This window comes from Jatropha curcas, chromosome 5 (genome assembly GCF_041381405.1).
Source record: "Jatropha curcas cultivar XTBG-Jc1 chromosome 5, XTBG_Jcur_1.0, whole genome shotgun sequence".
NCBI lineage: Eukaryota > Viridiplantae > Streptophyta > Magnoliopsida > Malpighiales > Euphorbiaceae > Jatropha > Jatropha curcas.
Genome location: NC_143155.1, coordinates 19719061 through 19742675, shown reverse-complemented (window position 1 = coordinate 19742675; position 23615 = coordinate 19719061). Strand labels below are relative to the sequence as shown.

Below are 23615 nucleotides of genomic sequence, written 5' to 3'. Positions count from 1 at the left end.
TCAAAGGAAACGACTAACTTACCATATAATTCGAAATGATATTTTAATAATTAAACCTCCATGAATAAAACTGTTCAAAAAAAAAAAAAAAAACCTCCGAGAATAGAAAAATAATAAAAAAAAACTATCATGTAAATTTTTTTTGTGTGTAAACTATCGCTATCCGAGTTTCATTATAATTAATGTTTTTCGCCCTTTTTGTAGGTAGCTTGTTTCTTCGCCTCTTTTTATATAGAGCTTGCGTTATCAATTGAGCCACGACTCAAGTTAAAGATTTTTTTTAATGGAGAGCAAATTCAAAGAGTTCTAACATGTGCTAGTAATTTCATTCACTTATTATTCTTGAATTGAAAAATAAAGAGAAAGGGCAAAATAAAAAATAAATACCGGCGCCGGTGGTCGGTCAACGGAACGCGGTCAGTCTTCTTTTCCGGAAATCTAAATCCACCTTATTTATTTATTTATTTATATTTATTTCTTGTCTAAAAAGAAAAGATACAGACCCGACACACAAGAAATCTATACTTATACTATACTATAAATACTCTAATGCTCACTACTCACCTCCAAAAATTCATTTCATTTTCATTTCATTTCGATCAAACAGAGAAATCGGAATCGAAAAGCAAACAGAGGCCAAATGCATCTGTATAATGCATGGCTACCGCCACCGGTGGCAGAAGAGACCAAGAAGGAGAGAGAATCATTTGCTCGTGTGGTCAACTCGGTCAAGGCCTCTTACAAGCCCGACGATCCCGAATCTATCTATGCTACTCTCAAATGGATTTCTGTTATTGAGCTGTAAAGTCTCTTTTCTCTTTTTATGTTTTTGAAATTTCAATTAGCATTTCAAATTTCCAATTGAGGCTTTGTAATTTGCTGTTTTATCGTATAATTGCAGTGGATGTCAGTAGAGTTGAGAAATGACTTTAATGATGTTTGTGTGATTGGCTATGCAGCTTTATAAAGGCGAAAAGTGAAGTAGCTTTAGAAGATGTGACTCAACTTGTGGAATTTGGGCTTGAATTATTTAATGTATCGCAGGACAAGCTTTATGCGCAGGTCTTACACTCTTTCAAATGAAATGAATTCCCATTTTTATTTGTTTTTTAATTGAATAAATGGGTGGTTCTGTTCTTCATTTTTTTGTCTATCTTCTTTTGCCTTTTTGGTGGATTAGGTTCGATGGGGAAATGTTTTAGTCAGAATTCTTAACAAGTATAGAAAGAAATTGCATTCTTTGAGTGTTCAATGGCGGCCGTTGTATGATACTTTAATTCATACTCACTTCTCGCGGTGAGTTAATCAGTAAATAAATGATTATGTTGTTATATTATTGCATTTCCTATTCATATTGCAAGATCTTATGAATTGAGAGTGAACGATATCTTTTGAGCTTAGTGGAATTTCTACTTATTATGTCAATTATGTATTGGTGCTGAAAACTTGGTGCTCGTTACAGGAATACAGGTCCAGAAGGATGGCGGTTGAGACAGCGGCACTTTGAGACCGTTACTTCACTTGTTAGATCCTGCCGGAGATTCTTTCCAGCAGGTTCTGCCTTGGAAATATGGTCAGAATTTAGGTACGTGTTAAATTTTTTAATCAGATTTTTATTGACATTGTCATGACATTGGAATTCCCCCATAATCATTAAGATTTTAGTGGATAACTTGATGTCAGTCTATATCAAAGAGAATTTATCTGTTTTCATCCTCTTTCAATTTAAATTTGGGATATATTTAAAGTTTTTAATTTTTTTTTTTATTTTTTTGCCTTGTAAAAGGTGACTACTTAACTGACAAACATCACATATAATCAGAGGTTACTTGTTATGACTTCAACTGCTAAAACAATCAAAATTGTAAAATAAATGCTGATAGAGGTTGATTTATCATTTTAGGCTTTATATTTTGTAAATATTCGTCCTCCTCTTGCAATACAACGGTATCTGTAAGCCCCTCTGATACTGAAACAGCTGAGACAGAAAACCTGCTGATAGAACTCAAATTCTATGTTTTGCTATTTTAGGCTTATAAGCCTTGACCATCAGTTCTTAGCTGGTTCAAGACTGCATAACTTTTATGGTTTCTATATTCATATTTTCTATTATTTTTTTAAACAAATCTACAGTTCTTTATTGGAAAATCCATGGCACAATTCATCATTTGAAGGATCTGGGTTTGTGAGACTGTTTCTACCCACCAACTTGGAAAACAAGGACTTCTATACAGAGTAAGGATTTTCTTGTTTTGGTAACACTTATCTTAATGGTTTTTGGATGCATTATTAGAGCAACTTCATATCATATTATTGGCATGGCAGTGATTGGGTAAAAAAAAGTGTGGAACTGTGGGACTCGATACCAAATTGTCAATTTTGGAACAGCCAGTGGGCAGCTGTCTTAGCACGTGTTATAAAGAACTGCAGCTTTATCAACTGGGAATGCTTCCTACCAACACTTTTCACCAGATTCTTAAATATGTTTGAGGTGAGTTTGTGAATAACTGTGCCAAGATCACCACTTGTTTCTGGTTTTCAAGTTCCAATAGAGAAATTGAAAGTATTTTGTTTGGGGCATTGGTTGCTTGAGTAAATTGCATGTAGGATTTTATGCATTCCTCAATAGCTTTTCTTTTAGCTTCTAATTACAGTAGTGAAGGAAACTAGTTAAGCAAAGGTTTTTATTTTATTTTATTTTATTTTATTTTATTTTTATTTTGACCTCTATAATGAAGTGAATAGGAAAGGTTGTGCAATCTGCCTACCACCTACACACCTTTTAGAGACGGGTGGAAATATTTGAATTATTTATGATTTTTAAGTATTCAAATTATATGAATGTCTGTATTTGAGTGCAAAACAAGGTTGGTTTTGTAAGAGTTTAGTTGCTGGAAATTTCTAGCTGCAGAAAATTAAAGAAAGAGAAAACAGATGAAGAGAGATATTAATTATGGTAGAAAGATGAGAGGAATCCCACACTAGACAGATGTGCTTTATATTCACTAACAAAGTCATTTTTCATTAATCAAAAGCTTAAGAAAATAACTAAGCTACATGAGTATTTTTACTGTAGAAATAATTCCTTATTTCAACATGGATTATGACTCTTAAATTGGAAACACACTTATTATCATTAGATGGGAGGCGAATGTATCAGAACAATAATGAGGTTAGTATGCTAAAATTCCTAGATAGCAGTAGAACTCTGATTTGCGAAATAGTAAGGTCCTAAATCAAGAATAATAATATACATAAAACAATTCCTTGCTGATGGGATCTTCCCTTGATTGGACTGGAGAAAACAAGATCATGAGTTTTGTGATGCCAAAGGAAAAAATCCTTAACTTGGAGAGATTGAAAATGTGAACTAACAGATTTTACTTAACTTTGCCTAAATCAAAAGAAGGAATACCGAAATCAATTGATTGTGTTTACAGTTCATGAGTGTGATGAAATCTGCAACTACCACAAGTTGGAACCATCTTTTTTGAGTTTAACTTGTTCATGTTAATATTGTATTTATCTTTCTGTTGAAATCTCCATTATCATGTTTTCTATGGTCTCTCTTTATCCTTTTTGTATGCATAGTTTGGTAGGAATTTTTATGTTCATACTTACTTTCATTGTTTTCAATGTGACACGTCCTTTGGCAAGTGTAAAATGAAATATGATAGGAATTAGGGTTATAGTTTTAATACAGAAGAAAATAAGAGAGGGAGAAAGAGGAGAGAAAAAAGGAAGGTCGGGGGTTGGGGGAAGAATCATTATATTTTGAAAAATATAAATGAAAATTTAAGATAATCTTAGAATTTTCAAAAGCTTTGTGGGGATCTTGGTCTCCCTCAAAGCTCTCCTTGATTCCTCCCCCTGTACTACATTATCTTGACAATCAAAATTTTTGATTCTTCATTTTCTTCTAGCTCCTTGGAGGTTCTTGCTTACTTCTTCACAGATGGTACTTTAACAATTAGAGCCATGTTTGGATCTTATGATAATTCCTTTCGTCTCCTTTTCTTTCTCTTCGTCAATGGTTTCCTGAATAAAATTCACTACTTTAGAAGGAAACGGATTTTTGCTCAAAAAAAATTCTCTGATAAGTACTGAAAGCCCTAAAAATAGTATGTCTCTATGCTTCCTCAATAAAGAGAGCCTAAAATATGAAACTATAAAAAAAATTGAGACGAGAATAATATATATATATTTTTGTAATCAAAATTGATTGCAAATTTCTCTTTTGTGGCTCACAAGATGAAGTTTTTAGTAGTATGTATAGTGGTGGGGGGAATGGGAAGAGGAATATAAAGAGATAAACTTTCCTTTTTAAATTTTTTTCTTATTCCACCTCCTCCCTGTAAAGGTTAGAATGATACCTAAGAATGGAACTGATAATAAACATTTACTCATGCCTGCTTAAGGCTAGGAATCTGCAGTCAAGATTGCTGTTTGAGGCCTTGAGACGACTCAGTTTCATTGTCAACATGTGTCAGAATCATGTCAAATTCCTTCTTCTGGAGTAGATAAAATATCATCAAAAGAAGGGAATGGGAACTGTTGAAAAAACAACGGTTATAACTTTTTACTTGCTGCTACTTCATTTAGATATTGGAAGTGTGGTTGCTAAGAAGGATGTTTCTAATGTGCAATAATACGATTCTACGATTGTAAATATGATTTCTGATGATTGATTCTTTTCTTTTACTTGCTGATAAAATTTTCCTTCTTTTTTGTTTTGCTCTTTTGATTTTTGTTTGCGTCCACTCATACTCTAATCACTATTTGGATTTTCCCATGTTAGATTTTAATGCTTAAATCTGGCAATCACAGGTTCCTGTGGCAAATGGAAGTGGATCATATCCCTTTTCTGTTGACGTTCCCAGAAATACAAGATTTTTATTCTCCAATAAAACAGCCACCCCTTCAAAGGCTATTGCAAAATCGATTGTAAGATTGATATACAGCCTGCTTTTGATAGAATTCGTCAATTGATAACTTATCATTCCTTCCTAGATTGTGATGTGGTATCTAATTGCAACTGCAGGTGTATCTACTAAAACATGGTAGTACGGCACAGAAGCATTTTGAGAAATTGGTCGACCTCTTAGAACAGTTTGTTTACTGACATTATTTCTAGTAATCTAATTATTGTTTCTGAAGCATGTGATTATTTATAAAATCTGATTCTCAATGCTTAACTGCCTTCATTGTTCCAGATATTACCATCCCTCAAATGGTGGTCGCTGGACTTATTCACTGGAGAGATTTTTGCTTTATTTGGTAATGACATTCCAGAAGCGCTTACAGTATGAGCAACAGTAAGAATATACCATCATTGCTGACATATAGGTTTCATATTTGGTTTAACATGTTTTAAACTAGTTGTATTCATATGCTTGTTTTACAGGAGTATAGATGATGACGGACAAGCTGAACTGTTTCTAGGAAAGTCAGAAAGGACTTCTTTTGTTAATTTGCTGCTAAAGCTAATTGATCGTGGGCAATATAGCAAGAATGAACATCTTTCTGAGACAGTTGCTGCAGCAACTTCTATTTTGTCATATGTGGAGCCCTCTTTGGTTCTTCCATTTTTAGCATCTCGGTTTCAGCTGGCCTTGGAGACGGTTAGTAGTGGCTCATAGGTTTCTTAGGGCTAGAAACACTTGAAACGTTAACATTAGTTGTTTAACTTGCAAAAGATCAGTTATTCATTGATTGAAGTATGTTTAATTCATTGGATGAGAGCTTACCTTGATTTCTTGTTTACTTCTTGCACCACATTAACTTCTCTGTTTCCCACTTTTACATCTAGTCAGATGACTGCCACCCACCAGCTGAAAACAGCTGTCATGTCTGTAGCATTTGCGGGACGTTCACTGTTCCTCACATCCCTATCAACTTCAGTAAAAATGGTTGATCCTGGTGGTGGTGATAATGCATTCCTTGATCTTCTGACGATTTCACTATCCAATGCATTACTGGGTATGGACGCCAATGATCCTCCCAAAACTTTGGCTACCTTGCAATTAATTGGTTCCATATTCTCCAATGTAAGTTATAAACTTAAAGACCATGCTAGGTTAATGTTTCATAGGTTAATAATTTGTGAACAAAGCGTTATGGAAATCTACCTATAATTGCAGATTGCTACTTTGGATGATGAAAAGAATGAACTGTCATTCATGCCAATGAACCGCTTTTCTGAATGGCTAGATGAATTCTTATGTCGCCTATTTTCATTACTTCAACATTTGGAGCCCAGTACTGTTCTGTAAGTAGTGACATGAATTCTGCATTTGTTTTTAATTTCCTACTTTCATACATCTAGAAATGCTGATTTATATTCTTATTGGTTTCTAACATTGACCTTGAGATCAGAATAACTGTACATTCATTTGATAGGAATGAAGGCCTACATTCATCGGCAACGTCTGGGACCTTTCTGGTTGAAGATGGTCCTTACTATTATTGCATGCTTGAAATCTTGCTTGGGAGGCTTTCGAGATCACTATACAATCAGGTTTCATTTATCTTCAATTTGAAATTTTGGCAGATTCCCTCTTATTTTGTTGAAGACATGATTTTATAAACATTTATTTTACAACAGGCTTTGAAGAAAATTTCAAAGTTTGTCAGAACAAATATTCTACCTGGAGCAGTTGCTGAGGTTGGACTGCTTTGTTGTGCATGTGTTCATTCAAATCCAGATGAGGCAGTTGGTTCTCTTGTTGAGCCAATTTTATCATCTGTTATATCATCTTTGGAAGGAACCCCTGTTACAGGTTTTGGAGGAAGAGGAATTCCTGATGCCTCTGTTTCAACCAAGGTGTTTCAGATTTTTAATGGTTTTCATTATTCACTTTTATTTGCACCAAGTTTCTCGATGTGAAAGTTGATTGAATATTTCACAGGCCAAACCGACACTCTCTCCGGCTCTTGAAACAGCAATTGATTATCAATTGAAAATATTATCAGTTGCCATCAGCTATGGAGGGCCTGCACTTCTTCGTTATAAGGAACAATTCAAAGAAGCTATTGTGTCTGCTTTTGAATCTCCCTCATGGAAGGTTTCCTTTTGGCACTAGCTGATTTGTTACCTGCATAAATTGAAAAATCACTTGAACAGCATATTTGGAGTGGGATGCTAATTATGTATGTTGCTGAAAATATTATGGTCTATATTATTTTATGTGCTGAGAAATATGTTATATATGACAGGTTAATGGAGCTGGTGATCATCTTCTTCGGTCCCTCCTTGGAAGTGTGGTTCTCTATTATCCAATTGATCAGTACAAGTAATCTTGGATCTTCTTACTTGTAAAAGTATTTGCATTGAATTCTTTTACTTTTTTCGTCCAATGTTCAGTAATTAAAATGAAGCAAATTTTGGTTTCTTAGGTGCATTTTGCGCCACCCTGCTGCTGCAGCATTAGAAGAATGGATCAGCACAAAGGATTATAACACTGATGAAAAATTGATGGCCCCCAAGTGGCATGTTCCAAATAACGAAGAGATTCAATTTGCAAGTGAACTTTTGAACCTTCATTTTCAATCAGCTTTAGATGATCTTCTGAGAATATGCCAAAACAAAATCCACTCTGATCCAGGTAAAGCTGATACGTTCTTCTTATGCTTTTTTATGGACATTGGTGCAGTGTTTATTTTGAAGAGCTCAGTTTCTCGCTGAGTTATAGAAAGTAGCGATGCTTATGACAATTAGTTTTATCTCTATAGTGATGTCCCTTTATCCTGATTTTATTTTGTCCAGCAATCAAAATATTTTTCTGATGTGAGACCCTGCTATGAATATCAAGTACACTATAATCATGGACAATCACTTTCCTAGTTGATAAACAGTTGTGTCTCAAGGATCATATTTACTCTTTCTCACGTAGAATTACATTACAATATCTTGCAATTCATATGCAATTGCTTACTTGCTTTATAATATTTATCTTTTTCTAATTACATGCAACTTGTTAGCAGGGACTGAAAAAGAGCACTTGAAAGTGACTCTTTTGCGTATTGATTCTTCATTGCAAGGTGTTTTATCTTGCTTACCTGATTTCAGCCCATCCTCCAGGAATGGGATTGTCGAAAATCAAAGTCATGCTCCTTTCTTGATAGCTGGGGCAACAGGTTCAACTGTTGGCAGCGTGGAGCTCCGTGAAAAAGCTGCTGAAATTATTCACACAGCTTGCAAGTAATATTTCAATTTTGGCAATCTTTTATTTCATTTTCCTAATTTCAACGGATCTCATTTTATAAAATATCAAATTTATAAATTGGTAGGTACCTGTTAGAGGAAAAATCAGATGATAGCATCTTGTTGATACTGATTGTCCGTATAATGGATGCTTTGGGGAACTATGGTAACGGCACTGCATCTGGATAAATTGAATTCTCTGCCCTCTTTGTTGGTGTGCCTTAGAGTAGCATTTCCTTTCAGCCTAGTTTTGACATCCCCTTTTCAAACAGGAAGTTTGGAGTATGATGAGTGGTCAAATCACAGGCAGGCTTGGAAGTTGGAATCTGCTGCCATTATAGAGCCTCCAATAAATTTCATCGTGTCATCTCATTCTCAAGGAAAGAAAAGGTTAGAAGAGTCTTGCCATTAGGTTTTCCCTGTATAATTATTTGTATCATGCATTAAATTCGTAGCGTTTAAACATTGGATTTTTCAGGCCTAGGTGGGCTCTTATTGACAAGGCGTACATGCATAGTACATGGAGATCCTCGCAGTCATCCTATCATCTATTTCGTACAAGTGGGAATTTTTATCCTTCAGACAATGCAATTCTTTTAATGGAAGATCTATTGAAACTCGCTTTGCATAGCTATGAAACTGTTCGTGCGTAAGTTATCCATTGTTATGTAATCCTTATTTGATTAAAGCGGTCTACCTCATTCTCTCTCTCCCATCTTCTCCCTCTACTCTATTGGAGGGATAGACTTGCATGTGACTTTATTCAATTTATTTAACTTGTTTACCATGCCATTACTTATCTATTTTGCAGAAAGAAATTTGTATTTGGCATTTTCTTAATTTTCATATGTATATTCTGTGACTTATGGCCTTTCTACATTTTTATAATCAGTGTCGTGTTGAATCCTAACACCCCCCTCCTCTCTCTCTCTTTTTGGCTCAATTTTATGTGCTATGTCTAGTTCATATTACCTTTCAAATCATGAGTGCTTATAATGTTTGATATACACTGCTGACTTGGTGTCCAGGCTTGCTGGAAAGTCACTGCTGAAGATGATTAAGAGATGGCCCTCTATCTCTACGATTTCAAAATTTGTTCTCTCTCTTACTGAAAACTTACGGAACCCCAACTCACCAGAGTATGCAGTCTTAGGTTCTTGTGCAGTCCTTTCTACTCAGACAGTTCTCAAGCATTTGACAGCGGTAATCATTCACTAGTACTTGCTTGAAAGAAATATATGAAAATAAATATTTGTTCCTGATCCATCAGCTTTCATTGCAGGATCCAAAATCACTAACTTCATTTCTTCTTGGTATTCTTTCAAGGTGACTCTAGGAACAAGGATAGCATTGCCTTTAAGATAGCCTGTTTATTAATTGTTATAAGTCATACAAACGCTTACTTCTTGTTTTCCTCAAACTGTAGCTCACATCATGAATCACTGAAGGCCCAGAAAGCAATTAATGATGTAAGAATTCCCGTATCTATTGATTTAAATGTTGTATTTCTGAATTTCTCGTTCTCTGATAGTTTTTGAGAGTCAACAGCTTTTTGTCAAGTACAACATCCACTTCTCTGGAGTATCTAGGGCAATTTTCAGGGCATCAGATATTCACTTGGATGGACCAGATTTTTCAGATTTGGTTTCTCAGATTGAATCTATGAGTTTTGATTCTACTGGCTTGCATTGGCGGTATATATCTAAACGCTTGTCTACTTACGTTTTTGTAGATTTTTAGCTTGTTCAAGTTTCTTAACTTTATAATGAACTGTTCTGGTGTGTTGGCGATGTTCATGAATTATTGGGCCTATAGGTGGTTAAAGTTTACCTTTGATGTGCAAATGAATATTTTTGACCGGGAATTCATATATGTGAAAAATTATTAATCACCCATGCTTGACTTTCAAAATTTTATTCACCAAACCTTCAAAATCAGCTTCTTTTTCTTTTTCCAGTTTTGATCTGGTTGTTCGTTTATATGTACACTATCGAGCTTCATTATTTTAGATATATTATTTTTCCTTGGATGTTAGCTGAATTTTGTTCCTTTTTCTGTGTTCAGGTATAATCTGATGGCTAATAGGGTTTTGCTTTTGTTGGCTATGACATCTAGAAATGATCCCAACTTCTCTTCAAAAGTACTGAGTGAAACTGCTGGTTAGCAAATTCTCCTCTGGGCTTATGGATTGCCTCTTTGCTTCTTGGTAGCATTATTCCCATTTATTAAATGGCACTCGCTTCTCAACATCTGCTTGTTCCTGTCTTTCCAGGACACTTCCTAAAAAATTTAAAAAGTCAACTTCCTCAGACAAGAATACTTGCAATCTCAGCTTTGAATACGCTACTAAAAGAATCGCCTTATAAATTATCAGAAAAGAGTCAGCCAGCATCTTCTGGAGAGTTGCACACAAATACCAAGTCATCTCTTGAAGGGGCATTAAGTGAAATTTTTCAGGAAGACGGATTTTTTAGCGAGACTTTGAATTCTCTTTCCCATGTTCATATAATCACTGATACCGATGGAACATCTAGAGGGAATCATGGACAATCTTCATTTCAAAGCTTGGCAGATAAATCAATTACCCGTTTTTATTTCGACTTTTCAGCTTCATGGCCACGTACCCCCAGTTGGATTTCTTTACTTGGAAATAATACTTTTTACTCAAACTTTGCACGAATTTTTAAGCGGCTAATACAAGAATGTGGCATGCCTGTTTTACTAGCACTTAAAAGTACATTGAATGAGTTTGCAAATGCTAAGGAAAGGTCAAAGCAGTGCGTTGCTGCTGAAGCTTTAGCTGGAGTGCTGCATTCTGATGTAAATGGCCTTTTAGAAGCGTGGGAAACTTGGATGGTGGTTCAATTGCAGGGTATTGTTCTTTCTCAATCAGTGGAATCCACACCTGAGTGGGCGGCTTGCATACGCTATGCAGTTACTGGGAAAGGAAAATATGGTACCAGAGTTCCTCTTCTGAGGCAACAAATTTTAGACTGTTTGATGACACCTTTACCTCCAGCTGTGACTACTACCATTGTTGCAAAGCGCTACACTTTTCTTTCAGCTGCCCTCATAGAAATATCCCCACAAAAAATGCTGTTATCTGAGATAGAGCTCCATAGTAAACTTCTTAATGAGTTGTTAGCTAATATGTGTCATTCATCAGCCCAAGTAAGCAAGCTATTTTTTTATGTTGTCAATTTTTACTTACTAATTTTTGTGACTGCTAAGAAGTACATGAGAAAATTTAAGGAATACAAAAAATGGAAACAGAAGAGGATAAGATCATTCTTTGCAGAATATTTAACGAAAGATCAATTGTGATTATATTTATCGTCTTTTCCAATGAAAGTTGGAGTTGTTTTTATGGTAATGGTTTCTGGTGATAATTTTGCATGAGACAGGTAAGGGAAGCTATCGGTGTTACTCTCTCTATTTTGTGCTCCAATGTTCGCCTCCATTCATCATTTGCTCATAATCATTCAAGTGAAGGAGCAAACGTTGACGTTGATAACCAACTGAAAGAGGAAAATTGGGTTCTGGTTCTGACAGAACGAGCTTCTGATATGGTCACAAATATACAAAAAACTAGCCCTTTGGACAATTTGGAGATACCAACACGGACAGTTCCTCAAAATGGGTCCTTGAATGCGGATGCACAGGATGATGTTAAGTGGATGGAAACGGTATTCATATTTAGAACTAAAACAATTTCTTGTCTAACCCTTGGATTATTAGTGTAACTGATTTTTTTTTTTTTGGTATTATAACTGATCGTTTTTTTTTTTTTAACCATTTGGTGTAGCGATTTCATTTTATCATTTCAACATTGAAATCTGGAAGATCATCTTACTTGCTGGATGTTATTGTGGGATTTCTCTATCCTATAATTTCCTTGCAGGTATAAGAAGTGCACTTTTCTTTTAGCATGATGTGACTTGTTTACACCAGCTTACAAATTAATTCTGACATTTATTGCTCTAGTTTTCTTTTTGACACCACTCAACTTAATGTTACTATTCCTTTTCTGTGATGACTGTTGTAATACAAATCATGAATTTGCAAATTTGCAAGTTGAAACTTTTGTATTCCTCATATATAGATACCCAAATATTTTCTCTTTTGGATGCTGATGGCATAATACTCCTCACATTTAGTTCTTTGATTCTATGTGCCAAGTTGATTGTGTGCTTTTGGAGAGTGTTGTAATTGTTGGAAGCATTTTCATAAAGAAGTAATATCTGATGACTATTATTGACTTGTTGAAGGAAACATCAAATAAAGATTTGTCAACCCTGGCCAAGGCTGCTTTTGAATTGTTGAAGTGGAGGATTTTCTGGGAGCCTCATCTCCAGAGGGTTGTTTCAGTTATTCTTTCATCAGCCAATGATCCCAACTGGCGGACCAGATCAGCTACTCTGACGTATCTACGTACTTTTATGTATAGGTATAATACTTTTTGAAAGGGTTCTCTTATGCATCAGATTTTTTTTAACTGCGCAAGGTTACATCTAGTACTTTTCTAATTTAACTTTTCTTTTGTTAGCTAATATTTAATGCACTGTATTAGGAATTAAAAGTTCTCTCAAATAAAATAAATTCTTTTTTCATGTTACATAGCATCTTGAATATGTTGTCTGTTGCATAACATCTTGCTCCCATTATCAACCCTTACTTTTGTTTTCCATCCATGATGGGGCATAGGCTTGTTAACTATTTTGTGGAAATCTGCTAGAGTCTGTGTGAAACGGGTCTTTCTTATTATGTGGATTCTAAGGAAGTTGTGCTCTTGTATATAACAGGCACACTTTTATTCTCTCAAGGGCGGATAAACAACAAATTTGGAGCACTGTGGAGAATCTACTGAGAGACAATCAAGTAGAGGCAAGTTCCTGACTGGATCTTGAATTAAATGATAATGTAGGTTCACGGATGTAAATGTTGATGGAGGATAAGTCTTGTCTTTGTCAATAGTTGAAAATAAATTTTCACCTCCATTACTTGTATTTTTGATAAGAAGCTCAAGGCTCTTGAAACAAAATACAACTAGCTGGACGTCCTGAGTGACCTGATTCCTTTGTCCATTGAATTCTCAACCTAATTGGAATTTGGTGGATCTCTATGATGGAAGAGTCCTTGATCTAGAGTTAGAGATTATTTATCTTTTAGTTATTTCCTCTTCCAATTTAAATAGCTTATATTTTACTCAGGTAAGAGAGCATGCTGCTGCAGTTCTAGCAGGTCTAATGAATGGTGGGGATGAAGACCTTGCTAGAGACTTCCGAGATAGAGCTTTCATAGAGGCAAATAACATCCAAAGGAAAAGAAAGCAGAGGTTTGTGGTCCGTCTAATGTTGTTAACGTATTGAATTTACCTTCTCATTAAGGATTGAATTTACCTTTTCATTAAGGATGCAACAGCATGAACAGATTCATGTCATGCATGAATGTAGAGTGTGCATTTCACAAAAAAGTTTCTTTTAGAGTTCCTTTCATTCGATGGAAATCTACAATATCTTCCTTTTGCAATTCTCATCTCTGTGATGGTTTTGCATAAAAGCTGCATTTTTTTTCCGTTGTTTGCACATTTCCATGTGCTTTTAGGAATTGCGTTGTAATTCTTAATAAAGAATATCATGTGCAATGTTGAGATGACAAATTTTATATATGAATGCAGGAATCTAAAATCTGGTCAATCTATAGCATCTATTCATGGTGCTGTGCTTGCTTTGGCTGCTTCTGTCTTATCTGTCCCATATGATATTCCCAGGTATGTCCATGTTGATAATAGGCGATTGATTGTATCATGTATTGGAATGATGCTATAATGTGTTAGTGTTTATCTGAACTTGCGATTTTGCATAATTGATGGCAAAATATTTATGGTCATGTTCCCTCATTAAAGTTTGTGAGTAGCAGCAGTTTTGACCATTTTAACATTATCTAATGAACCAACTTGCTCTATTAAAGTATCATTTTGAAATAATGATACTATTGGGGCTGGCAGTTAAATTTATATTGATTATAAGCCAAATCTGCTTTGTTAATTTCCTTCAAGCCCAAAGTTTAAATTATGAGGATGTCACTTTGATCATTTGCTTGACAAGACTTGGAGAAAATAAGACAAGGTATTGGCCAAGAAACAGTGGAAAAAATGGTTTAACAACATTAGCCTGAACCTGAGATTGAATGAAATGTGGGAATCTATAAACATGATATCAACTAGTTTGGGACTGCTACCTCGTTCATTTTATTTTGGCACTTTTTGACTTTATTTTTTTAATAGATGACACTTGTAGAAATCAAGGTAATATTAATTATATTATTCTAATTTTATCCTTATCTAGATATCTACAACAAACTTTACCCTTAGTAAATTATCCTTAGTTTTTCTAGAATTGAGGTGGTTCAATCATTTTTTTTTAATTCCCATAAAAAGTCAAAAAGTGTCAAAATTAATGGAGTGGAGATAGTATTACTTAGTTGAGTTGAATTTTTTTTGACAAGAGTTATGGAACTATACCTAGTAGTTATTGTATGGAATCATACTTCTTGTGGCAATATCATTCTCAAGTTGCAATTTCATCTGATTATTTTTATCTTTTTCATTTTTTTTGGGTGAGGTCTGTCAATCAAGCTTTCATTTATCACTTTATTACTTTTTTAGCAGGCAGTATAATTCTGCAAATTGAGTTATATTGTAACTTAAATAAGGGATCATTTGTATGGTTTCCCACAATGACTTCTAAGTTTTGCAATATTTCTGGATTTGATCGATTTTTTTTTTTTTTTTTTTCAAATGGTGTGAATTGGTCCTCCTATGCAGTCTTATCGAAAGATTTTTTGAGTTCAGCCAAAATAAGCCATTAAGCATTAGATCCTATTCGTGTTTTGGTTGGGGGAGGGCAGGAAGAGGTGTTTTGGTTGTCAATCTTTTGTTGATAATATGTCGTAAATTTTTATTTTCTGTTGCTAAAATTTCAGCCTCTTTTTTCCTTTCTTTTTATTTTTGGCAAAAATTTTGCCTTTTTCTAATAATTTTCAACACTACCATGGAAAAATGCAAATTACCACAAAGCAAGTTGGGGGATTACATGCTACGTGATTTCGAAGTAATGTGTTTACAGTGTTGCATGGAAACATAAAAATGGGTTGCATCTTCAGCAGCCAAATTGCCCTTATAAAATAGATTTGAATTTTGTATTTACTGATTCTTCCTTTCTTTCACTCGCATACACAAACACATACACAAACACACTGATTTGCCATTTGTTGTTTTACTGGTTAATGCATATCCTTCTTTCCATAGTAGTTCTAACCATCTTTCAAATTGAATTTTTGTTGTAAATGTCCAATTTTTAGCTCTTGATTGGATGCTGAAATGATGTTCAGTATGTGAACTTTGCTTCTTGTCTTTTATAGGGATGTCTTGACTGAAATAATCAAGAGCTCTGATTTTTTAATAGATTATTAAATGATACCGTTTTCTTGATACACAACACAATTTTGATCATTTCATTTCAGGTGGTTGCCTGAGCATGTTACTTTACTGGCTCGTTTTGGTGGAGAACCATTGCCTGTGAAATCAACAGTTACAAAGGCAGTTGCTGAGTTCCGCCGGACTCATGCAGATATGTGGAATGTCCAGAAAGATTCATTTACTGAAGAGCAACTTGAGGTAGCTTCAAGCATCTCTTCAGACTCTTGATTATATTGGAAATTGGCATAACATTATCTCATGTATAAACTTTTCTTATTGAAACTTGCAGGTTTTGGCTGATACGTCATCTTCATCATCATATTTTGCTTGATATGTGTTACTTTTCTAGCAAGGGAAAATAATCATAGGAACTCAATGATTGGAAGAACTGCAAACTTTACAGTTGGAGGATTAGCAGGAATTAGTGTAATTCTTGATAGATATTGTATAAGAAATTGAGTTTTATTTACATTTGCTTCATTTGTCCAGCATGAGAGAGTTTATTATTACTCTTAAGTAGGGTGCTTTGTCTTTGCCTTTGACGTCATGTAAACTTAAACTATAGGATTCATCAAATCATCAGATGGTAAATCCCATAAAACGCATTCTGTATTAAATATGCTCGAGCCATTCCTAATCTCTTTTCCACCTTCAGATTCCTCTCCATTTTCATCCTCTAGTTTTTCATGCAGCCGGCCTTGTTGATCACCTGCTGTACATGTACTTCCAGTGCACATACTCTGGCTCCATGGCGACACAGCCCCTTCGCCAAAAGAAGACGAGCCACATTGAAATCCAGTGACTGATGCAGGGAAACTGCTGCATTCTCCAGCAAAATTTGCAGAGTTAGCGACGTTAAATTCCCAAGGTTTGTTTGGAGGTAGCATTCCAGGTTCTTGCATAGCTCTGGATAAACTAAGTTTAATTTTCTCAATGGTTTCATCGTTCTCATCATTTTTACTAACAATGTAAGGTGATGATGTGTTCCCTTGTGCTCCTGCACTAGTGTTAGGGTTTGGCTGTTGCAGCTGGAAGTCGATACGCTTTTTAGTGAGAAGATGCAACATTTCATCCTTAAAGCAGCCGAGAGCTGCTTCCGCAAGGTGAGTCACCTGCGGCGGTGCTAGCGTGGTGGCAATCTCAGCCATGAGATGAGAGAAGGGTTTGTGGGTGACAGGATCGATCCCCATACCTGAAAGCTTCTTTTTCAGTTTAGTGTTCCAATGATTCTTAACGTCATTATCAGTGCGGCCAGGAAGTTGATTAGCTATTAATGACCATCTACAATGCCATTTAGAAATAGTCAAAATAACAAAAACTAACAAGTAACAAGAAATAGACATTGTTATGTAATACCTGTTGCCAAAAACAGAGTGAAGCTTGACAATGGTGTGTTCTTCGGCATCGGAGAACTGGCCATGTTTGAGGTCGGGACGAAGATAATTAGTCCATCGCAGCCTGCAACTTTTCCCGCATCTTTGGAGACCTTAAATAAAACGAACAGAAACCAAAAAAAAAAAAAAAACACTTGAATAATTCGTTTAGGTTTCATTTAGCATTAAGTTTAGAGCTACTATTTAAAACTGTATTTTGAGACACTGCCAAGGGAGACACGGATCCTAAAACCAGGGTGTTTAAAGAAAAACATTACAAAGGCAAACACAAACCAGCATTCTTGGGAATGAGCCGCCAGTTGCGGGTGCCATGTTGGGCTATGTAGGAAGAGAGTTTGTTGTCTTCTTCAGGTGTCCATTGCCCTCTTTTTACATTATCCTTCTCACAACATGGAATTCTTCCCATTTTTATGTCTCTTTCTATTTTCTTTTTGAAAAAAAAAAAATAATGTGGATAATTAAATAAGAGAAGAAGTAAAAAGAGAATTTCTCTACTGCCTCCCTTTTTTTTTTCTTTTTTCTTTTTTTTAAGGGAGCTTAGGCTTAATTAGTAGCTTTGAATTAAAGAAAACAAGTGGAAGTGAGAAAAGAAATGGTTAGTGTTAAGTTCTTATATAAGGAATTGGGTTTGCTAATTTGCATGGATTGAGGTTATGTGAGAGAGAAGAGAGGAATTCGGCATGAAAGGTGCATGATTTTATTAAAGAATTCAACGCTATTGAGCGTGTGAGCTGTGCCGGTAGCTCACCCACAAGACACCCGGTCAACCTTCTCTCTTTCTCTCTCTATCTCTTTTGTTGACTGATAGGAGCTTTAGGGTTTCTACTATCTATTCACTTCTTGTTGGGTGGCTTTTTGCTTTGCTCACACAAACCTTACAAGCAAAGAGGACGTTATTGAGGTTGTTGGTTATTCCACGTGCGGGTCATATGATATGATTTCCATTCATGTTTCTATAACTAACTGTACCTGTTAACCGTACTATTACTACTACTACATCATACACTGTTGTGTCTAGAGTTTATAGAATATGTACCGGCAGAATACATATTTTGTTACTTTAACTTTTACGCATTCTAACTTTTATTTCAACTCGTTAAATATTGTAATTTATAAAATTAAATTTATTAAATATTTAAATTTATAAAAATATTTTATTAAGAATTTCAAATTTTAAAATTATATTAATTAAATATCTATTTAATCATTAAAAAATTTAAAAGTTATTGTTATAAAAGTTATACTACTAATTATACATTAAACCAATATTTGATATATAAAAGTAAAAAATCTTAAAAATTATTATTATTAGTGTGAAAATATATGTATTGTTTCAAAATTTGCAAGTTCATATACACGATATCATTTACAAAATTTAGAGTGTTGTAATATTAAAATTACAAAGTTAACGAGTAAATTTATATATTTCCCGAATATGTATCTACGGTCCAATGTTTAATTAGTGGTGCACTAATGCTAGTTTTCAGATTTTAAATTTGTGCAGCTCATTGCCTAAGATTGGGTTGCTATTGGTTGAGTCCATACTATAATATATGAAAACATCCCAGTTTCTCTTAAATAAAAGCCAAATGTTAGTTTCTCAAGTTGTCAAATATAAGAAGAGTAATTATTCAGGATAATAATTGTAAGAAGATTAATTGTTTTATATTTTTTAATAAAATATAACTTTTTCTTTTTGTATATATTTAAAGAAAAAACTGTTAACGGTCAATTTCATTAGAATCCCTTAACATTCAATTTCTCCAGAATCCCTTCACATTCAAAATTCTAACATGAGCAGTTATCACATTTAACATCCGATATTCCAAAACTTCCATTTAATGTTATCGTCCCTTCCATTTGATGTTATAGGGATTTTGCATATGTGGAGAGATAACATAGAGGATAACGATGACGGCGAAGGAAGTTGGAGTACCATTCCTTATAAAGAAATGTAAATTACAATCAAATTAAAAATAAAAATATGAATAAATTAAGAAATATAATTATAAAATATTAAATGCATTAAGAAAATATTTTATTATAGTACATATTTCCAGCTATATTTATTTTTTCGTCAATGATATTAATTTTTTCTAACAAATTTAATTTGAAGTATTTATATCTAATTTGTAATAATTATATATTATCTAGAAATAGAATTTGTTCTATTTATAACTAAACGGAGGTACGCGCCGATTGTTTTGAAAGTTTTTAATTTATAAATACATTAAACGATCCTCCATGCTTCACACGGTTGTTTAATAATTATATTTTTCATTTTAAATGTAAGATATATATATTGAGTAAATTATAAAAATTTATTTTTTAGAGAAAAAGTGACTGAAATTACTATTAGATATAAAGTCTTATAGGTATTTAAAATAATATAAATACTTAATTTATTTTTTTATAGAGATTTATCTAATTGGAAGTATATAATTAAAAAACCTATTAAAACATAATAGTTAATTCATCATTGCATTAAAACATATTTAAATCCTTTGAAATTACAAACACTTAAATCCTTGCAAAAATAAATAAAATAAAATTAAGCTAAGCAAAATATAAAATGAAAAAACAAAACCAAGTAAGCGACTCAAACAAAGTAATAAAATACTAGCAATAAACTGAAGAAGTTAAAATAAAGAATTAAGTTAAACTTTCAACGATAGATAGAAAGTTAAAAATAAAAAAAAATAGAAAAATAGAATATGGAACAAAAGAGAATCTTGAACTTTCTGTTTATATATAACGATATATAAATATTTGAATTCTCAATCAACAAAAAGAATAAAAAATAAAAGTTAAAACCACTAATTTCACATCAACCCAATTCTTTGAATTTTAAATCAAAATAAGAAAAACCACATAGATAACATTTTTCATGATAAATTCAACAGCATTTTTCATGATAAATTTGATATAGTCATACAAACAATAAATTGAACTTAAAGTTATTAAATATTATCGACTTGAAAATATTCAACTTATTATAAGAAGAAAAACTAATTTGTATCTTTATAATTTACTAAAAAACTGAAAATCACAATCAAACAAATCAAAAGAGAGAAAAAAAAAGAAGAATACTCATCATCTTATCTTATTATTTTTAAACTATATGGGACTATTTTTGAACTTTAATAGGTTACTTATCATGAAAAGAAAATTAAAATTTGTACCTATAATTTACTCAAAAAAATTAAAAATCATTACCAAACAAATAAAAAATAATGTGTATTTTTGAAACACGTGGTTTTTTTTTTTTAATATTTTTCAAATTATCAAATTTTTAAACATACTATGTTTGAAGTTTAGACTACATAAAAATAAAAATTTCATATTTGTAAATTATGAAAATTTAAAGATTTAGACATTGTATTGTTTTTCTATCACATATTTTATTTCTAACAAAAAAACAAGTTGCATATTTGATTTGAATCTAAAAACTAATAAAAGTCTTATATGTGTGCGTGTATTATGAAAATTTAAAAAATATAATTGAAATATTTAAATTTTTTATATTGTCATAAATAAATGAATTTCAAACTCATAAAAATGAAAAAATAATTAATTATTGAAAAATAAATGATGGGAGAAAAAAATGGATAAAAAAAGTGAAATGCTCAAAAAATTCACAAAAAAAGATAAATCACAATACTAAATATCAGGAGTTTCACTTTTGAAGAAAGTGCCGCATCAGCATATAAAAACAATGTTTCTCTTTATATATATATATATATATATATAATCATATTAAAGATTTAATTTTTCCCATGAGCTGTTTTATTGTTTTACATAATATTTTATAAATTGTATTTAATAATATTATTAAAAGATTTATTTTTTCCACAGGTTATTATATCAAATTATAGTGTTATTGAAATTACAATATCTTAAATTTACATTAAATAATTATACAATTCAATTAATCATGTCTACAGTTAAAGCTTATACTTTAAAAAAAAAATCCTAGAATAATAGAGGATTTTTAGACAGCAACTCTTGTGCTTATTAGTATATTTTTTTTAAAAGAAAAAAATTGGGTCTTATTAGTTTTTTTAAAATTATAAATTTATGAATTTATAAATATATTATATAAAATACAAATTCAAATTCCCAATATCTGAATATGAAACTTAAAAAATTATTTTATAAAATTAATAATAATCAACAATTCAAATATATAATTTTAAAATTTTAAAATAATAATAAAATCAATTCAAAAAATAATGCAAACTTTTAATTCCTAATTTTTTAAAAAGATAATTCATGTACAAAACACAAACGCAAAAGAAAACTTCATGTGTTTTATTAATCTCATATATTAGAACTTAGGTTGCACAGATGCAAGACACGAGATATGAAAACATACAGAATACGATAATTAAAAAAAAAAAGAATATCCACACGCTTAATATGCAGCCACTCTAAGTACGTATAGTAAATTAATATTTTAAATAAATAAACAATCATTTATAATAAATTATAAATATAAAATAAAAAAAGATTTAATTTCTTATTTCAATATAATTATTTAAATTCTCAAAATTATTATCATTATTGAAAATAATAGTGTGTGTGCATTTTTTGATACAAATCATACCATGCATGGCTTTTGCTATTGTATATCTTGGTGAAAGGCTTCGCAGGATACCTAAAAAAATACTTCTTAGCATTGCAACTTTTTCAGTATATCTCAATGAGATATAATTTTGTATTGCGTTTTACGATCATTTTAGTATACAATTTTTAGGGGTGTCAAAATGGGTCAAGAAACGTGAACACGATTCACCTAGCACTCGAAATAAATGGGTTAGGGTTGATGTTAAATGAGTTTATATCATAAACGGGTCACCCATTTATGACACGAATGTACGTGTTATGTCAGGGGGTTGACACGCGGTTTAGGCGAGTAACCCGTTTATTTAAAGGTAGACATAAATACTCCAATTAAAATCCTATTTAAACTTATTATTGTATTAATTTTTTTTATTTTAGTTGTGAATTTATAAAAATTTATGCATTTATGTATAAAAATTAATTTTTAAATATAATTTGAGTTAAATATGTTAAAATTTAAAAATATCATGAGCATTTTAAGTGAGTGTATATAGGTCAACATGACCCATTTAAGCGGGGTATAAGGGTCGTATATGGGTCAACACAGTCTATTTAACCTGTTTATAATATTAGGTGAATTACACATGTAATGTTTGTGTCACCTGTCTAATTTTTGTGTCGTGTTCGTATTGATAAATTTGACACAATTATTAAATGGATTGTGTTTGTGTTGACCTTAATGAATTGTATCGCGTATTAGGCGAATCCATGTCGAACCTAGCATGCCAACCCATTTTGACACTCCTAACAATTTCGTTATTTTGAATGATGTTATAAAATATTAATTCATCATTTAATATTGTCCCGCGCATTGTGCGGATTCTAACACTAGTAATAAAATATACACAAGGATAATACATAAGTATTGATAATGTTAATAATTGAACATTAATATTGTTGATATATAAAAGAATAATATATATTGAAAGATATTAGATTCCTAAATAAACTATAATTAACAGATAATTCAGGATTCCATCTATCGTTATCTTGTTATGATTACTCATTTCCTAATATATATATCCAACTAAATCTAGAAGAGAGTCTAATTCACAATTTACTCACTATTCAAATTAATTTAACAATTGATGCGGTGAGCGTGGAACAACCTTTTACAACAACAACATTAAAAAATACGTCTATTATATAGACTTGAATTGTAGACATCAAGTTTTGTACTAGAATATATTTGAATCTATTTCTCAAAATTATATGAAACAATTTTAATTTTTATGAAAGTCTGACCTTATCATGTACATAATTATACAAATATAGTATTAAAACTAAAAAATTAAAATAAGTCAAGTATTTGATCATGGACGCATGTCGGTTACTTATCATTGCATGTTGGTGATTAATATAATTATTATTTAATTAAGGTATCAATCATGTCCGTTTGAGTGACTGCTTCCCCAATCACTTTCAAAGATGTAGTGTTGGTTCGACTATTATTTGACCAACTTGCCATTAAGTAGATTTTTTTTCTAGTTCTAAGGTTAAATTACACGTCAAATATTTTTTTTTTTTTTGTAACAGAATTCTTCACCTATCGGTTCATGAGGCCACTTTATTTTGTTTCACCTATTCTGTTCCAATAAAAAAGAGTAATCTCTAAAAAAAAAAAAAAAAAAAAAAATTGAACTCTAATATTTTATTCAAAAATATTTCCACGGATTCTTTGACCATTCAAACTTTTGATTGATTAATTAATTTTCTCAATTTATCATTAATAGAAATTTGGTATGTCTATTTAATTACTAGTATTTTTTTTTTTTTTTTGATTAAACCACATGAAATTTTTCTTTAGCTCTTCTTCTTTGATTACAGGGATGATAAATAATTGAGTTTATGATCAAAAAAAAAAAAAAAAAAAAAAATATCTTGAAAACTATGAAATCAACTTAATTGTGATCAA

At 32.2% G+C, this 23615-nt stretch overlaps 2 protein-coding genes across 2 annotated transcripts; one reads left to right on the top strand and one right to left on the bottom strand.

Annotated features, from left to right (window-relative positions):
- The first annotated feature begins 517 nt into the window (after positions 1-517).
- On the top strand, positions 518-16300 carry PA200 (proteasome activating protein 200). The gene is made up of 35 exons (XM_012218775.4): positions 518-801; positions 960-1062; positions 1181-1296; positions 1463-1585; positions 2134-2235; positions 2326-2491; positions 4828-4944; positions 5042-5109; positions 5214-5315; positions 5405-5621; positions 5814-6047; positions 6141-6268; positions 6400-6517; positions 6605-6823; positions 6909-7064; positions 7216-7292; positions 7396-7604; positions 7984-8200; positions 8290-8369; positions 8476-8593; positions 8682-8852; positions 9232-9406; positions 9486-9529; positions 9630-9672; positions 9752-9897; positions 10268-10362; positions 10476-11374; positions 11608-11889; positions 12009-12104; positions 12472-12650; positions 13006-13087; positions 13414-13538; positions 13881-13973; positions 15728-15881; positions 15973-16300. The coding sequence occupies exons 1-35, from the start codon at positions 641-643 to the stop codon at positions 16012-16014; spliced, it is 5457 nt and encodes a 1818-aa protein (XP_012074165.1). The 5' UTR covers positions 518-640; the 3' UTR covers positions 16015-16300.
- Positions 16095-17732, bottom strand: MYB80 (myb domain protein 103). The gene is made up of 3 exons (XM_012218772.4): positions 17351-17732; positions 17040-17169; positions 16095-16964 (listed from the first exon to the last, which is right to left on the bottom strand). The coding sequence occupies exons 1-3, from the start codon at positions 17481-17483 to the stop codon at positions 16238-16240; spliced, it is 990 nt and encodes a 329-aa protein (XP_012074162.1). The 5' UTR covers positions 17484-17732; the 3' UTR covers positions 16095-16237.
- Between the last annotated feature and the right edge of the window lie 5883 nt (positions 17733-23615).